Source organism: Oncorhynchus tshawytscha, linkage group LG20 (genome assembly GCF_018296145.1).
Source record: "Oncorhynchus tshawytscha isolate Ot180627B linkage group LG20, Otsh_v2.0, whole genome shotgun sequence".
NCBI classification, from domain to species: Eukaryota; Metazoa; Chordata; class Actinopteri; order Salmoniformes; family Salmonidae; genus Oncorhynchus; species Oncorhynchus tshawytscha.
The window spans coordinates 862,157-879,370 of NC_056448.1; the positions used below are offsets into that span (position 1 = coordinate 862,157).

Here is a 17,214-nt window from a genome sequence, read left to right on the forward strand (position 1 = left end):
CTTTCCTATGGGACTGTAGCAGAGACATTTTGACAGAGCGACAATGCGAAGATGTTTCCAAAACGAACTGCATCATTCCAAATATCCAGCACGACATTTGATTGCCAATAGCAATTGCTTTGCAAATACACAATGTTAACTTTACACCAGTCGTGTAAAGTACTTAAGTAAAACTACATTATTTTCAATTTTCGTCTAAAATGACATACCAAAATCTAACTGCCTGTAGCTCAGGAACTGAAGCAAGGATATACATATTCTTGATACCATTTGAAAGGAAACACTTTGAAGTTTGAGGAAATGTGAAATTAACGCAGGAGAATATAACACATTAGATCTGGTTAAAGATAATACAAAGAAAAAATCATATTTTTTTAATCATCTTTAATCATCTTTGAAATGGAAGAGAAAGGTAACAATATATTATTCCAGGTTAGGTGCAATTTTGATATTTTTTGCATTGTATGTGCAACAGTTTTGACTCATCCAATGAACCATTGCATTTATGTTCAAAATGTTGTATCAAATCTGCCCAAATGTGCCTAGTTGGTTTATTAATACATTTTCAATTTCAAAACTGTGCACTCTCCTCAAACAATAACATGGTGCTTCTACACCTGCATTGCTTGCTGTTTGGGGTTTTAGGCTGGGTTTCTGTACAGCACTTTGTGACATCAGCTGATGTAAGGAGGGCTTTATAAATACATTTGATTTGATTTGACATAGTATTCTTTCACTGTAATAGCTACTGTAAATTGGACAGTGCAGTTAAATTAACAAGAATTTAAGCTTTCTGCCCATATCAGATATGTCTATGTCCAGGGAAATGTTCTTGTTACTTACAACTTCATGCTAATCACATTAGCCTACATTAGCTCAACCATCCCACGGGGGGAACACTGATCCTGTGGTTAAAGTAATACTTAAGTAATACTATTTCTATTTTTGACAACTTTTACATTTGCTTTACTACATTCCTAAAGAAAATTATGTACTTTCTACTCCATACATTTTCGCTGACACCCAAAAGTACTACTACATTTGGAATGTTTAGCAGGACAGGAAAAATGTCCAATTAACAATCTTAAAGAGAAAATCCCTGGTCATCCCTACTGTATCTGATCTGGCAGACTCACTAAACACAAATGTGTAAATTATGTTTGAGTGTTGGAGTGTGCCCCTGGCTATCAGTACATTTAAAAACAAGAAAATTGTGCTGGCTGATTTGCTTAATATAAGGAATTTGATATTATTTAGACTTTTACTTTTCCTACTTAAGTATATTGAAAACCAAATACCTTTAGACTTTTACTCAAGTAGTATTTTACTGGGTGACTTTCCCTTCTCTCAAGTATGACAGTTTTACTCAAGTACCAAGCTTTATACCCACATAAGTAAGCGTTGGCCTTATGCACATCATAAAAGGAGAGGTTTTGAAATTAGTGAAGTATTGTGACCGGCTAAAGGAAAATGAGGGATTAGGGATATTTTTGTTATCTCCGCATTTATGTACTATCAAAACAGTGCCTTCTGTGTATGTAGAGGTGTAACATGGCATGTGGTAAACAGTTATAACTGAGTTTTTACTGGATATGAACTACTTAATACTCACAGGCTCCCCTGTGTGACCAGGTGGACCAGGATGCCCTCTCTGTCCCTGAGGAGAGAAACACAAAGAAATTAGTACCACGCATAGAGACAAATTGAGAGAGAGCAAGTGAGAAATTATAGATTGAAACAGTTCAAGAAATGAGGTAAAATCTGAGAGAACACTGAAGAATTCCAAGGGCACACGCAGCGAGAATACTGCAGAGTACTGCAAAGTACTGCAGAGTACTGCAGTCACGGAACTGCTAACAGCTAGCTAACACTGTACTCCCTGTTCTTCTTGTTCATATAAGGAAATATGAGGAAAACTAAACCTCAGGAGGACCTATCATCTCCTCCCTCTTCGGGCGACTTTGTCAACCACTTTCAAAAGAAGGTTGACGACATCCGCTACTCATTCCCTTAGCCTATTGAGTCCACTGGTCTCACTTGCATATAATTACCTTATGCCTTGACCTCTTTCTCCCCTCTCTCTCCAGATGAAATCCTGTGACTTCTGAAGTCGGGCTGCCCGACAATCTTCCTACTCGACCCCATCCCCTCCCCTCCTCCTCACTTCTCTGTATCACCGAGGCCTTTGCACTGCCAAAGCTGACTCTTTCTCCTCTATTCTCATCCTCCTAGATCTATCTGCTGCCTTCGACACCTTGAACCATCAGATCCCCCTCCTTACACTCTCAGGGGTGGGCGTCTCTGCACACTTTTGGATTGCATCCGACCTGGTGGGCCACTCCTACCAGGTGAAGTAGAGAGGATCTAAGTCTGCACCACAAACTCTCACTACTGGTGTCCCTCAGGCCTCAGTTCTAGACACTCTCCACTTCTCTCCAAGTCACTCGGCGCCGACATATCCTCACATGGTCTCTCCTATCATTGCTATTCAGATGACACTCAACTACTTTTCTCCTTCCCCCCCCTTCTGACACTCAGGTAGCGACATGCATCTCAGAGCGCCTGGCAGATATCTCAACTTGGATGTCGGCCCAACATCTCAACCTTGACAAGACAGAGGTGCTCTTCCTCCCGGGGATGGCCTGCCCACTCAAAGACCACTACATCACGGTTGACAACTCCACAGTGTTGCACTCCCAGAGTGCAAAGCACCTTGGCATAACTCTGGACAACACCCTGTCGTTCTCTGAAACCATCAAAGCAATGACTCGCTCCTGCAGGTTCATGCTCTACAACATCTGTAGAGTACGACCCTACCTCACACAAAAAGCAGTCCAGGTCCTAATCCAGACACTTGTCCTCTCCCGGCTGGACTACTGCGACTTACTGTTGGCTGGGCTCACCAATTGTGAAATAAAACCCCTGCAACGTATCCAGAACGCTGCAGCCTGCCTGGTTTTCAACCTTCCCAAGTTCTCTCATGAAATAATAATAACAATAACTCTCATGAAATAAATAAATTAGGCCTTAATCCATGGATATCACATGACTAGGCAGGGGGACAGCCATGGGTTGGCCTGGGACGGCATAGGCCCACCCACTTGGGAGCCAGGCCCAGCAAATCAGAATGAGTTTTCCCCACAAATGGGTATTATTACAGACATAAATAATCAGCACCCCCTCCCCTCAGACAATCCCGCAGGTGAAGAATCCGGATGTGGAGGTTCTGGGCTGGCGTGGTCTGTGGTTGTGAGGCCGTTTGGATTAGAGGTCGACCAATTAATCGGAATGGCCGATTAATTAGGGCCAATTTCAGGTTTTCATAACAATCGAAAATCTGTATTTTTAGACACCGATTTTGCCTGGGTTTTTTTTCTATATTTTTTTACAACTTTATTTAACTAGGCAAGTCAGTTAAGAACACATTCTTATTTTCAATGACGGCCTAGGAACAGTGGGTTAACTGCCTTGTCAGCTCAGGGATTCAATCTTGCAACCTTACGGTTAACTAGTCCAACGCTCTAACCACCTGCCTCACGAGGAGCCTGCCTGTTACGCGAATGCAGTAAGAAGCCAAGGTAAGTTGCTAGCTAGCATTAAACTTATCTGATAAAAAACAATCAATCAATCATAATCACTAGTTATAACTACACATGGTTGATGATATTACTAGTTTATCTAGCGTGTCCTGCGTTGCATATAATCGATGCGGTGCGCATTCGCGAAAAAGGACTGTCGTTGCTCCAACGTGTACCTAACCATAAACATCAATGCCTTTCTTAAAATCAATACACAGAAGTATATATATTTTTAAACCTGCATATTTAGCTCAAATAAATCCAGGTTAGCAGGCAATATTAACCAGGTGAAATTGTGTCACTTCTCTTGTGTTCATTGCACGAAATCAGGGTATATGCAACAGTTTGGGCCGCCTGGCTCATTGCGAACTAATTTGCCAGAATTTTACGTAATTATGACTTAACATGAAGGTTGTGCAATGTAACAGCAATATTTAGACTTAGGGATGCCATCTGTTAGATAAAATACGGAACGGTTCCGTATTTCACTGAAAGAATAAACATTTTGTTTTCGAAATGATAGTTTCCGGATCCGACCATATTAATGACCTAAGGCTCGTATTTCTGTGTTATTATGTTATAACTAAGTCTATGATTTGATAGAGCAGTCTCACTGAGCGATGGTAGGCACCAGCAGGCTCGTAAGCATTCATTCAAACAGCACTTTCGTGCGTTTTTCCAGCAGCTCTTCAAGCATTGCGATGTTTATGACTTCAAGCCTATCAACTCCCCTGATTAGGCTGGTGTAACCAATGTGAAATGGCTAGCGAGTTAGTGGGGTGAGCGTTAATAGCGTTTCAAACGTCACTCGCTCTGAGACTTGGAGTAGTTGTCGATGTGTTTCTGGTTCGAGCCCAGGTAGCGGCGAGGAGAGGGATGGAAGCCAAACTGTTACAATGGCCATACTAAAGTGCCTATAAGAACATCCAATAGTCAAAGGTATATGAAATACAAATCGTATAGAGAGAAATAGTCCTATAGTTGTTAATAATCTGGTCAATGCTTTAGACACTAAAATCAAATGTGCTGCTTTGTTTGTGGACCTGTCAAAAGCTTTTGATACTGTTGATCATGTTATTTTATTGATGGTTATTCATGATGATCTAAGAGACAGAAATCAGGCTATCATTAATGATGGGATTAAGTCTGAATTTCTTGAAGTACATAAAGGTGTACCACAGGTGTCCATTTTTTCTTCACTATTTATAAAAACACCACAGGTCAATCTGTTACAAATGTTAAACTTAATCTAAATGTGCATGATACTATTAAATATTCTACTCCCCCGACTGTTGATCTGGCTGTGTCAAAACCACAGTCAGATTTTATAGCTATTGAATGAAGGAATCTTTTGCCGATTTAGAACTTGCGCTGAACAAAACTAAATACATGCTGTTTTTAAACCCTCATAAGAATGTTACAGATTAACTACATGTTCACTCATTAGATGGTTCAAACGTGTTCCCGCATATACAGATGAAGTCGGAGGTTTACATATACTTAGGTCATACATACACAGGTCATTAAAACTCGTTTTTCAAACACTCCACACATGTTTTGTTAACAAACTATAGTTTTGGCCAGTCGGTTAGGACATCTACTTTATGCATGATAAAAGGAAGTTTTTCAAACAATTGTTTACAGACAGATTATTTCAATTATCATTCACTGTATCACAATTCCAGTGGGTCAGAAGTTTACATACACTAAGTTGACTGTGCCTTTAAACAGCTTGTAAAATTCCAGAAAATGATGTCATGGTTTTAGAAGCTTCTGATAGGCTAATTGACATAATTTGACTGAATTGGAGGTGTACCTGTGCCTCTTTGCATAACATCATGGGAAAATCAAAAGAAATCAGCCAAGACCTCAGAAACAAAATTGGAGACCTCCACAAGTCTGGTTCATCCTGAGCTATTTCCAAATGCCTAAAGGTACCACGTTCATCTGTACAAACAATAGTACACAAGTGTAAACACCATGGGACCACGCAGCCATCATACCGCTCAGGAAGGAGATGCGTTCTGTCTCATAGAAATGAACCTACTTTGGTGCGAAAAGTGCAAATCAATCCCAGGCCCACAGCAAAGGACCTTGTGAAGATGCTGGAGAAAACAGGTACAAAAGTATCTATATCCACAGTAAAACGAGTCCTATATCGACATAACATGAAAGGCCGCTCAGCAAGGGAGAAGCCACTGCTCCAAAACCGCCATAAAAAAGCCAGACTATGGTTTTCAACTGCACATGGGGACAAAGATCGTACTTTTTTGGAGAAATGTCCTCTGGTCTGATGAAACAAAAATAGAAATGGTTTGGCAATAATGACCATCGTTATGTTTGGAGGAAAAAGGGGGATGCTTGCAAGCCGAAGAACACCATCCCAACCGTGAAGCACGGGGGTAGCAGCATCATGTTGTGGGGGTGCTTTGCTGCAGGAGGGACTGGTGCACTTCACAAAATAGATGGCATCATGAGGCAGTAAAATGATGTGGATATATTGAAGCAACATCTCAAGACATCAGTCAGGAAGTTAAAGCTTGGTTGCAAATGGGTCTTTCAAATGCGCAATGACCACAAGCATTCTTCCAAAGTTGTGGCAAAATGACTTAAGGACAAAAAAGTCAAGGTATTGGAGTGGCCATCACAAAGCCCTGACCTCAATCCTATAGAAAATGTGTGGGCAGAACTGAAAAAGCGTGTGCGAGCAACGAGGGCTACAAACCTGACTCAGTTACACCAGCTCTGTCAGGAGGAATGGGCCAAAATTCAGTCAACTTATTGTAGGAAGCTTGTGGAAGGCTACCTGAAACGTTTGACCCAAGTTAAACAATTTAAAGGCAATGCTACCAAATACTAATTCCAGCCAAAACCATTATCTCAGCCAATCATGGTTAGCGGCATGTCTTTTTCCGTGGCTAAACCAACTTAGCTCGTCATTTAACAATTGTATTCGTATTTACAGATGGCATACAGTACAAGCTTGTTATTAAGGCACATGAAAGTTCACATGTTCCAGAATTCATTTCTGCCAAAAAACACGTTTTGATAGAAAATAAATGTTGATGTTCAAATGGTTCTCCTGTGAAGTAGTGACGTGTGACATTCGCCTAGTTTCCTGAAACAAGTCGCATATGTCTGATGTATTATCCCTTGACAACGTGTGCCTGTGTCATAACAAATTGATTAACTCTACTAAACTCATAATGTGTCCTCTCTATGAGGACAAGGGTAGTAGTTTACATTGTCATCAGAGAAGAGTCTTCCACACACACATAGAAAATCCAATCCAACAGAACCTCTGTCCAAGTTCCGAGATCAATTTCCTAGAAGTATGAATCACCCCAGTCAAGCCTTTCCTGCTCATTATGACACCAGTGACTTACAACAGTATGTCCCCCCCACCCTGAGCCCCCTTCCTCCTGCTGACAGTATGAACCTCCTCCCTCCCTCTCCTTCATTCCGAACAAAACTGTAGCCGACCCAGCTGACACAGATTGTAGAAGTGGTGAGCACAGCAGAACTGCTGGCATGGGTCAGTACCTCATGGGTCTCCCATTCACTGCCAGTTGTGACACAGCCTGGGATTGAACCCAGGTCTGTTGTTACGCCTCAAGCACTGCGATGCAGTGCCTTAGACTGCTCACTCTCTCGGGAGGCCCCCGCAAATGGATTTTAACAAACAATTGGTCCCCCAAAAAATGCGGCCCTCCGTTGAATTTCAAAATCCCGATGTGGCCCTCAAGTCAAAACGTTTGACCACCCCTGTTATAGAGCAACAAAGCATGAGGAGAGAGAGAATAGAATCTCCTGCAGGTCAAAACTCACACACACACAGAGAGAGCGAGAGCGAAAAACAGAGGAGAGAGAAGATATATAATAGTGACTCATACCGAACTGTCTTTTCTTACTCGTTTTTTGAATGGTCATGTTCTAGCATATTTCTGCTAACTGATGTTATGACCTCACACACACATTGTGCAGAGATGATTCTTTCTTGGTCCAAACGTGTGTTTGTATGCATTTGGAGTACTAGACGTGTGTGTGTGTGTGTGTGTGTGTGTGTGTGTGTGCGCGCATTTATGTGCGTGTCTGCGTGTCTGGGCCACATTGCAGCTCACATCTTGACATAGAGCGGGACCCATTCCAGCTCACAAAATGAGACTCCAGTTATATGGGCTTTCTGATGAGAAAGTAGTAGAGGATGAGAGGCAATGAGGTATGAAGCAAACAATAGGTGAGTGTCTGTCTCTCTTACCTTTCCACCAGCCTGGCCGATTAGTCCAACTTGGCCAAGAATACCTGGGTCTCCCTGAAAGACAGTCAAACAAATACATATAAATACGTATCATGTCAATACACAACCTAGATTCAACTTAGACTAAACTTGAATAGAATATGACTTTATTGTACTTGAAGTATACTGTTTGCTGGTCAAGGTGAAGTTAGGAGAAGGGCGGGGGGGCTTACCTTCTCTCCTTTAGGGGCTGTTCCAGATGAGAGACCAGCGTCTCCTTTCCTCCCCTGAGAAAAACACAGAGAAAGAGGACCAATTAGTGATACTTGGTTATTTGGTCCTATTTTACCATACATAGATAAACGTTATGCAGTACCGCAGTGTGTACCTATACTGTAAGTACACTGCAATTACATGAATACTATCAATTGGGTTTGATATAAGGTATCATGAAGTGGGACCATAGAGTGGAAAAAAACTCCTCTCTTCACACATGGGAATGCTATGTTCATTACCTAATTTTTGACAGCTTTTGAGGCCTAATTAATTAATTAATCATCATCTATCAATATGATTGTCAAAAGATATTAGCAACAACCTGCTCAAACAGCTAGTGACCAGAGTGGAAGGAGTGAAAGCAACCCTCCCTGGACACATGGGAAACCTTATGATTGTAGCAGTCTTTTCACATGGGAAACCCCATCTACAGACTGTCTCAGGATCACTCTGTGGTGAGATTTCTCGCCAGCGGTCTTCCTGCCAGACAAAACAAGGATTCATTGTTGCAGTAAAGAGAACCGTTCTGGGTCTCTACACTTGAATTTAACTCATCGTATGGACTTCTTTTTCCCAAAGAGCACCTGTGATTTACAACTTTTCTGTATTAAAGGGTGGTGAAAGAGCACAATCGGGGAGAGCTCCTGAACATCAAACACTTTGAAAGCATTCCCTCAACACACCTGCTTAACGAAGCGAGCGGCTCTGACTACTCTTCCTGGGGTCCAGCAAAATGAAGGCAGTAATATAATACATTCACAACAGACAGCAGTTGTACAGGTCGAACATAAGGTATGCGTTTTCAGAATTGACATTCGGTGTGTGCCCTCTGGCCCTGACTCTACTACCACATATCTACAGTGCAATACAAAATCCATGTGTACCTGTGTGTATGTTATCCTGTGTGTGTATGCATGTGTCTGGGTCTATGTTTGTGTTGCTTCACAGTCCCCGCTGTTCCATAAGGTGTATTTTTATCTCTTTTTTAAAATCCAATTTTACTGCTTGCATGAGTTACTTTGTGGAATAGAGTTCCATGTAGTCATTGCTCTAAATCAAATCAAATTTATATAGCCCTTCTTACATCAGCTGATATCTCAAAGTGCCTTACAGAAACCTAGCCTAAAACCCCAAACAGCAAGCAATGCAGGTGTAGAAGCACGGAGGCTAGGAAAAACTCCCTAGAAAGGCCAAAAACTAGGAAGAAACCTAGAGAGGAACCAGGCTATGAGGGGTGGCCAGTCCTCTTCTGGCTGTGCCTGGTGGAGATTATAACAGATGTAGTACTGTGCACCTCCCATAGTCTGTTCTGGACTTGGGGACTTTGAAGAGACCTCTGATGGCATGTCTTGTGGGGTATGCATGGGTGTCCGAGCTGTGTGCCAGTAGTTCAAACCGACAGCTCGATGCATTCAACATGGCACAAGCGCATGAGTTGAGCAACACAAATGAGGAAAGTGATGGTGGATGTATTCTGGAGATTTTTTAATTAAATGTATGAGTTTCATAACATCGCGGAAGGACCGCAGTTGTATAGGTATACTTTTTCCAGAATTTACATTTTTACAAGTATTGGCTGATGTTGACTCAATGTTGCATAGCCACAGGAAGTATGGGTGTTGAAGATGCTGCAGCACCCCCTGGTTGTTAAATGGTAAAACTGTCATTTGTGTTGCAGTAAAATAAAACACAATTATTGACATAAATGATAATGGGATTGGGGTAGGGAATGGGAATATTTATATATGGGGCCCATTCTGCATGGAGAGCTCTCAGCTCTGTTTTTGTAATAGGTGCACTCATGATATGCTCTTATCTATTCAGTTGTGGGGATTTGAGTCAGACACATGCTCTGCTGTACAATAGACAGTTTAGTTTGTGTTGAGTCAAGTCTCTCTCTACTTCTCTGGACCTCTCCCCTCTCCCTCTCCCTTTTCTATTCTCTCCCTCCGTGTGGTGGATATCAAGTGATCTGGGGCGCAGGTAGCCTAGTGGTTGGAGAGTTGGGCCAGTAACTGAAAGGTTGCTGGATTGAATCCTTGAGCTGACAAGGTAAAAAATATTTTGTTCTGCCCCTGAACAAGGCAGTTAACCCACTGGTCCCCAGTCGGCTGTCATTGTAAATAAGAATTTGTTTTTAACTGACTTGCCAAGTTAAATAAAACTGGAGCAGTGCTCGCAATTAGTTCTTCACTTCTGTTTTCTACTAGTTTACAATTCTAAACTTGTCGAAAAGGGAATGGAAACAATATGTAATAAGTAGCATGGCATTCTCTCACCCTCAGCTCGCAGGCCTGCTCCTGCCCATGTCAAAGGCCTGCTCCTGCCCAAACAACACAGTGCTGGGATCAGCCCAGTGAGTGGTGCTTTCCTCCCGCTGGTGCTGGATAGAGGGGAATGCTTTTCTCCACTTTTTGTCCATTTGTGCTCAGTTTTAATAGTCTTAGTTACAACATCCCTCACTTTCTCTCTCTCCATTGTAATTATGATGTACAAAGACATTTGCACTCTGTTCACAACGGTCTTTTCCGAGGCACATAAGTTTAAAATTTGAGTTTCATGTTTGGGGAAGCTTACAATTTATCCTACCATTTCTACCGATCTGCGTGCCAGATATGATTTTCATATGCGCATTTTCGGGGAACAGTTTCATATAAATAATAACCGTTTTGTTATTCAAAATCATTGTCACATGGTTGAGAATACAAATCGTAATAAAAATGATGAAAATCTAAAGATTAAAATGCCACAAATGGAGAGCACCAGCCTCTACCATATGGACACATTGATATACTGTGAGCCATTGACGGCTAAATAAATAAGAGATAGCCTAGGCCAATGTAGCAGTAGGCATTTAAAACTTCCATTGTCAACTAAGTAAAACTACATGAAGACAAATAAACACAAAAAATATCCTGATAAATGCAGGTTCTTTCATCTCTCTATACAGTGGGGAGAACAAGTATTTGATACACTGCCGATTTTGCAGGTTTCCCTACTTACAAAGCATATAGAGGTCTATAATTATTTATCATAGGTACACTTCAACTGTGAGAGACAGAATCTAAAACAAAAATCCAGAAAATCCCATTGTATGATTTTTAAGTAATTAATGTGCATTTTATTGCATGGCCACGGAAGGAGTGTTGTATGGCATTGAAGCTTGTTTGAATGTTTGTTAACACAGTGTCCAAAGAAGGGCCATATGTATACAGAATGGTGTCATCTACGTAGAGGTGGATCAGAGAATCACCAGCAGCAAGAGCGACATTTGGGCACAAACCTGGCTAGTATGACAGAACTCTTCAGGCTATCTTTGCAGTAGATTGCAACTCTGCCCCCTTTGGCAGTGCTATCTTGTCGGTAAGGGAAGACCCCCATGAAATGAACAAAAATGAATGGCAATTTATTGGCATTGGGCGAACCCAACACACTATCGCAAATACTACTCAAATGGACGGCAGTATATCAAAACCATATTGCAAGTGGAACATGGTAAGTGCCAAGTGTCATACCTCAAAAATCCAAAAGATGGTGAGCGCGCTCCACCGTAGATTTTCATATGGCAAATGGTCACTAAGTTGCTCCCATGGGTGAATTTTTTTTTTTTTTAATAAAAAAATCGAAATTATAAAACCTCTAAAAAAGTGCTTTTTGGACCAGTTTTTTGTGTGTCAATTATACATATGTAATAATTTGTCTTATTTTATTGAGTTTTGTCCATTTGCAATATATAATCATAGGAAGTCGGTTTCATAACCTAAAAGTCAGTGAACCATGTCCAAATGGCATAAGAAATGTCCAAATGGCATTTATACTGAACACACACACACACACACATACATATATATATATATATATATATATATATCACTATGTTAAGCCCTGAATCAACCTAGAAGGTCTATTTGCCATGTTTGATCATAGGAAGTAAGAATTTGTCATTGATGTTGATTTCAGCCTATCCATTCGGTGATGGAAAATCCCTCATTAAATACATTGAAAATGGACAAATTTATGTCATTTTTTTAAATGGATAGGCACGGGTGGGGGGTGCTCCCTACCCGGCCATGGACCCCTTGCACCACCCTAAAGGCATTAAAAAACATTTTAAAAATATTCTCCTGGTAACCCGTTCAGATTACCAGGTGTACGGCTGTCCATTTGCAATGTCTTACAATGGGCATTTACCATCACGAATTTGACATGCTCTAATATACTGCACAAATGCCTAATTGACTGGCTCTTTGAACTCAGGATGGCCTAGCAGTGATAGTGGTTCCTCTCCATCCCTCGTTGATGTTGATTTCAGCCTGTCCATTTGGTGATGGCAAATCCCTCATTAAATACATTGAAAATGTACTGTGTATTTGCAATGTTTTACAATGGGCATTTACCATCATGAATTTGACATGCTCTAATATACTGCAGAAATGCCCAATTGACTGGCCCGTTGAACTTGGGATGGCCGAGCAGTGATGGTGGGTCCTCTCCATCGCTCGTCATTTTCGCGATATTCAAAATTAATTGAACTCATTGCAAATGGACGAAGCTGTTTATCGGCCTGAGACCCTCCTAGAGCCATATAACTCACTGTGCACTACCGACTTAAGCTCTAGAACAGGTTTCTAAAGTTTCAGAGCTCGAAGTCTGATGGTTCTTTGATGGTGAGAACGTCGGTATCTATTGGAGGCTCTGTGTGTCTGTAAGCCCAACACTGGCTGTTTGTGTGTGTGAGTTTTTTCTTGGACATCTGATGGGAGAAATGACTGATTTTCAGTTCATGAGGGTTGCATAATTACACAAATGACATTTTGGAAAGATGTGACCTTTTTTAACCCTTCAAAACAGCCCATATGGCCCCAATTTAAGGCACTTCCTGTTGTCACAGGAAGCTGAAAGTAGACACATATCCTCATTGGGGTAGGCTTTTACAGAATCCTGAGTTTCAAGTCTTTAAGTTAAGAACTGACTGATTTACAGAGGGTTGAATGCAGTATTTAAACCTAACTGCAGGTTGTCAAAACCACTTTTAGGGTAAATTTAACCACTTCCGGGTTGCTCCAGGAAGCTTAGAATCAACACAGGTAATCCTCATAGTGGCCTGATGGATTCTCATCGAAGATAGTTTGATAGGGCAATCATAACCCACATAGGCTTCAGGTTGAAGTTAGGGGAGCAGGTAATGTATTCCTATAGGGAGAGATGTCATTGTAAACTGTTTTCACTGTTAAGGGTTCATTCCAGATGGTCAAGGTTAGGCTTGTACAGATCGGGAGGACCTTAGGAACGTTCCTCGGGTTGAATTATGCTTCTAGCCTTAAAACCTCTTACGGATTATGCGCATTTTCGCAGCTTTTTGTTAAAAATCGCACAACATTTCAGCGTCCTGCTACTCATGCCAGGAATATAGTATATGCATATGATAAGTGTGTGTGTATAGAAAACACCCTGAAGTCTCTAAAACTGGTTAAATCGTGTCTGTGGCTAGAACATAACGTGTTTAGAAGTCAAAATCCTTCGAAAAACTGTTCACCAAAAACACAAAAATTATATCCATCCGCCAGTCAATGTATTGTCTAAGGCTGAAGAAAATACATGGCAATCCCCTGTAAACGCCTACAGCTTCCACACGATGTCGCCAATGCTGTCATTTAGGGGCGGCTTTATCCTTGGTTTGGTGATGTATAGGCACTTCCTTTCTTGGGGCGCACCACAGGATGTTATGAATGTGAAAACATGGACGATGATTTCACGACTTGCTGCTATCGAATACAGATCGCCCCGTGATCAATTTAATAGATTATTAACGTTTATTAATACCTAAAGTTGGTTTAGAAAAGTAATTTGAAATGATTTGTAAAAGTATATAGGCAACTTTTGTAATTTTAAAAAGTGACGTTGCGTCTTGTAAAGGGGCATTTTTCTGGATCAGACCGGTCTTCAGCAAATCACATTTTGGGTATACAATGACGGATTTAATCGGGAAAAAGACCCAATTGTGATGTTTATGTGACATATAGGAGTGCCAAGAAAGAAGCTCGTCAAAGGTAATGAATGTTTTATATTTTAGTTCTGCGTTTTGGGTAGCGCCGGCTACCGCAAAATCTGTTGTTTTGTTGACGGTCTGGTATTCTTGGGGGTGCATGCTATCAGATAATAGCTTCTCATGCTTTCGCCGAAAAGCATTTTACAAATCTGACTTGGTGGCTAGATTCACAACGAGTGTAGCTTTAATTCGGTACCTTGTATGTGTGTTTTAATGAAAGTTTGAGTTTTATCGAAAACTTTTGGTGGCGCTCTAAAATATCCGCTGATTTGATCCCACCACAGGGACCTCCTCCCTAACAAGTTTTTAAGTCACTTTGTAAGTATGCTTGGGGTAATTGTCCATTTAGAAGACCCATTTGCGACCAAACTTTAACTTCCTGTCACACTGTCTGAATCCTTGCTTAGGAAGGCCACCAAAAATTCCGAAATTTCCATCCCCAACTACAACATTTTCCTACATGAGTGACGCTGGTGGCATTACCCGTATGGTTGATGAGGATCTCCATATTGCAAATGTACGGTCCCTAACTAGACGTCTGAGTGTAATTAAAATAGGCCGACGGCCTTAGGTCGTGGCCCAGGGTCAGATCTTCCGGGAAGTCATCAAAATAAAGTATCTTGGAAATTTGAAGGCTAAGTACATAAAACTACGGTGTAAGGAAAAAAAGAAACAGCCATTTATCTATTGTATTTTACGAGAAATAATTAAATGTCCGTTTGGTGATGGTTAAAGAAAAATAAATTCTCCCAAAGTTATAGATCCAGTTGCGGCGTGTTCAGACTAATCCATTAACTTCTTATGGGGATGGTTGCGTCCCACTTGGGCAAAAAACAGGGAAAATGCAGCGCGGAAAATGTAAAAAAATTATATAAAAATCTAACTTTGATTAAATGTAAATTTAAATGTAAGATACTCAATTAAAGCTACACTCGTTGTGAATCCAGCCAACATGTCCGATTTTAAAAAGTATTTTCGGCGAAAGCATAAGAAACTATTATCTAATGATAGCCCAATAGTAAACAAAGAGGGTAGCATATTTCAACCCTGCAGGCGTTACACAAAACGCAGAAATAAAATATAAAACATGCATTACCTTTGACGAGCTTCATTTGTTGGCACTCCAATATGTCCCATAAACATCACAATTGGTCCTTTTGTTCGATTAATTCCGTCCATATATATCCAAATGTCCATTTATTTGACGCGGTTGATCCAGAAAAAAACAGCTTGCAAGAAACGCAACATCACTACAAAATATTTCAAAAGTTGCCTATAAAGTTTGCCAAAATATTTCAAACTACTTTTGTAATACAACTTTTGGTATTTTTAAACGTTAATAATCGATTAAATTGTAGACGGGTCTATCTGTATTCAATACAGAAAGACAACAAACCATGCTACTTTTCAGGTCTTGCGCACTCTCAACAGTGTTACCCAGTTCCTAGATGGCCTACTTCTTCATTGCACAAATGAATAACCTCAACCAAATTCCAAAGACTGGGGACATCCAGTGGAAGGGGTAGGAACTGAAAACAGGTTCCTAAGAAATATCATTTGCCAGTGAACAGACAGAGACCAAAAAAATAAAAAATAAATCTGAATGGTTAGTCCTCTGGGTTTTGCCTGCTACATAAGTTCTGTTATACTCACAGACATGATTCAAACAGTTTTAGAAATGTCAGAGTGTTTTCTATCCAAATCTATGAATAATATGCATATTTATATTCTTGGCATGAGTAGCAGGAAGTTGAAATTGGGCACGCTATTTATCCAAAAGTGAAAATGCTGCCCCCTTATACCTTAAGAAGTTAAGGACATCAAAGTCAAGGCATTGGAGTGGCCATCACAAAGCCCTGAACTCAATCCTATAGAAACCTTTGTGGGCAGAACTGAAAAAGCGTGTGCGAGCAAGGAGGCCTACAAACCTGACTCAGTTACACCAGCTCTGCCAGGAGGAATGGGCCAAAATTCACCCAACTTATTGTGGGAGGCTTGTGGAAGGCTACCCGAAATGTTACTCAGATTAAATGTCAGGAATTGTGAAAAACTGAGTTTAAATGTATTTGGCTAAGGTGTATGTAAACTTCAGACTTCAACTGGAGCTCTTTTCAGAAGCTATTTATCAAGTTGTAAATTACAGTGCATGAAGAATGGTGCTATTTCAACCATATAAAATGATTCAATGAAGCGGATGCTAAGCTACGGGACTGTTTCACTAGCACAGACTGGAATATGTTCCGGGTTTCATCCGATGAGGTTTTATTGAGTAGTTTACCACATCAGTCACTGGCTTTCTTATTAAGTGCATCGACGACGTAGTCCCCACAATGATCATACATGCATATCCCAACCAGAAGCCATGGATTACAGGCAACATCCACTCTGAGCTAAAGGCTAGAGCTGCCGCTTTCAAGGAGCTGGACGCTGAAAAGAAATCTCACTACGCCCTCCGACGAACCATCAAAAATGTAAAGCGTCAATAGAGGACCAAGATATAATCCTACTACAACAGTTCTGGCGTTCGTCGTATGTGGCAGGGCTTGCAAACTATCATGGATTACAAAGGGAAACCTGCAGTGACGCAAGCCAACCAGACAAGCTAAATGCCTTCTATGCTCGCTTCGAGGCAAGCAACACTGAACCATGCATGAGAGCACCAGCTGTTCCAGATGACTGTGTGATCACGCTCTCTGTAACCGATGTGAGTAAGACCTTTAAACAGGTCCAGACAGATTACCAGGACATGTATTCAGAGCATGCAATGACCAGCTGGGAAGTGTCTTCACTGACATTTTCAACCACCCTCAGACTGTAATACCTAAATGTTTCAAGCAGACCACCATAGTCCCTGTGCCCAAGAATGCCAAGGTAACCTGTCTAAATGACTATCACCCTGTAGCACTCACAGCTGTAGCCATGAAATGCCTTGAAAGGCTGGTCATGGCTCATATCATCACAATCATCCCAGACACCCTGGGACCCACTCTAATTCATATACATACCCGACAGATCTACAGATGATTACATCTATATTGCACTCCACAGTGCTCTTTTCCACCTGGAGAAGAGGA

General features: G+C 41.1%; 1 protein-coding gene across 3 annotated transcripts in view; it reads right to left on the reverse strand.

Moving 5' to 3' along the window:
• col27a1a (collagen, type XXVII, alpha 1a) overlaps window positions 1–17,214 on the reverse strand; it is a 221,135-nt gene that overhangs the window by 165,040 nt on the left and 38,881 nt on the right. For all 3 annotated transcript variants that reach the window (XM_024381218.2, XM_024381219.2, XM_024381217.2), the window contains 3 exons: window positions 8,049–8,102; window positions 7,837–7,890; window positions 1,613–1,657 (listed from right to left, as the gene is read on the reverse strand). In XM_024381218.2, the coding sequence (XP_024236986.1) occupies window positions 1,613–1,657; window positions 7,837–7,890; window positions 8,049–8,102 (153 nt within the window). The remainder of the gene's footprint in view (window positions 1–1,612; window positions 1,658–7,836; window positions 7,891–8,048; window positions 8,103–17,214) is intronic.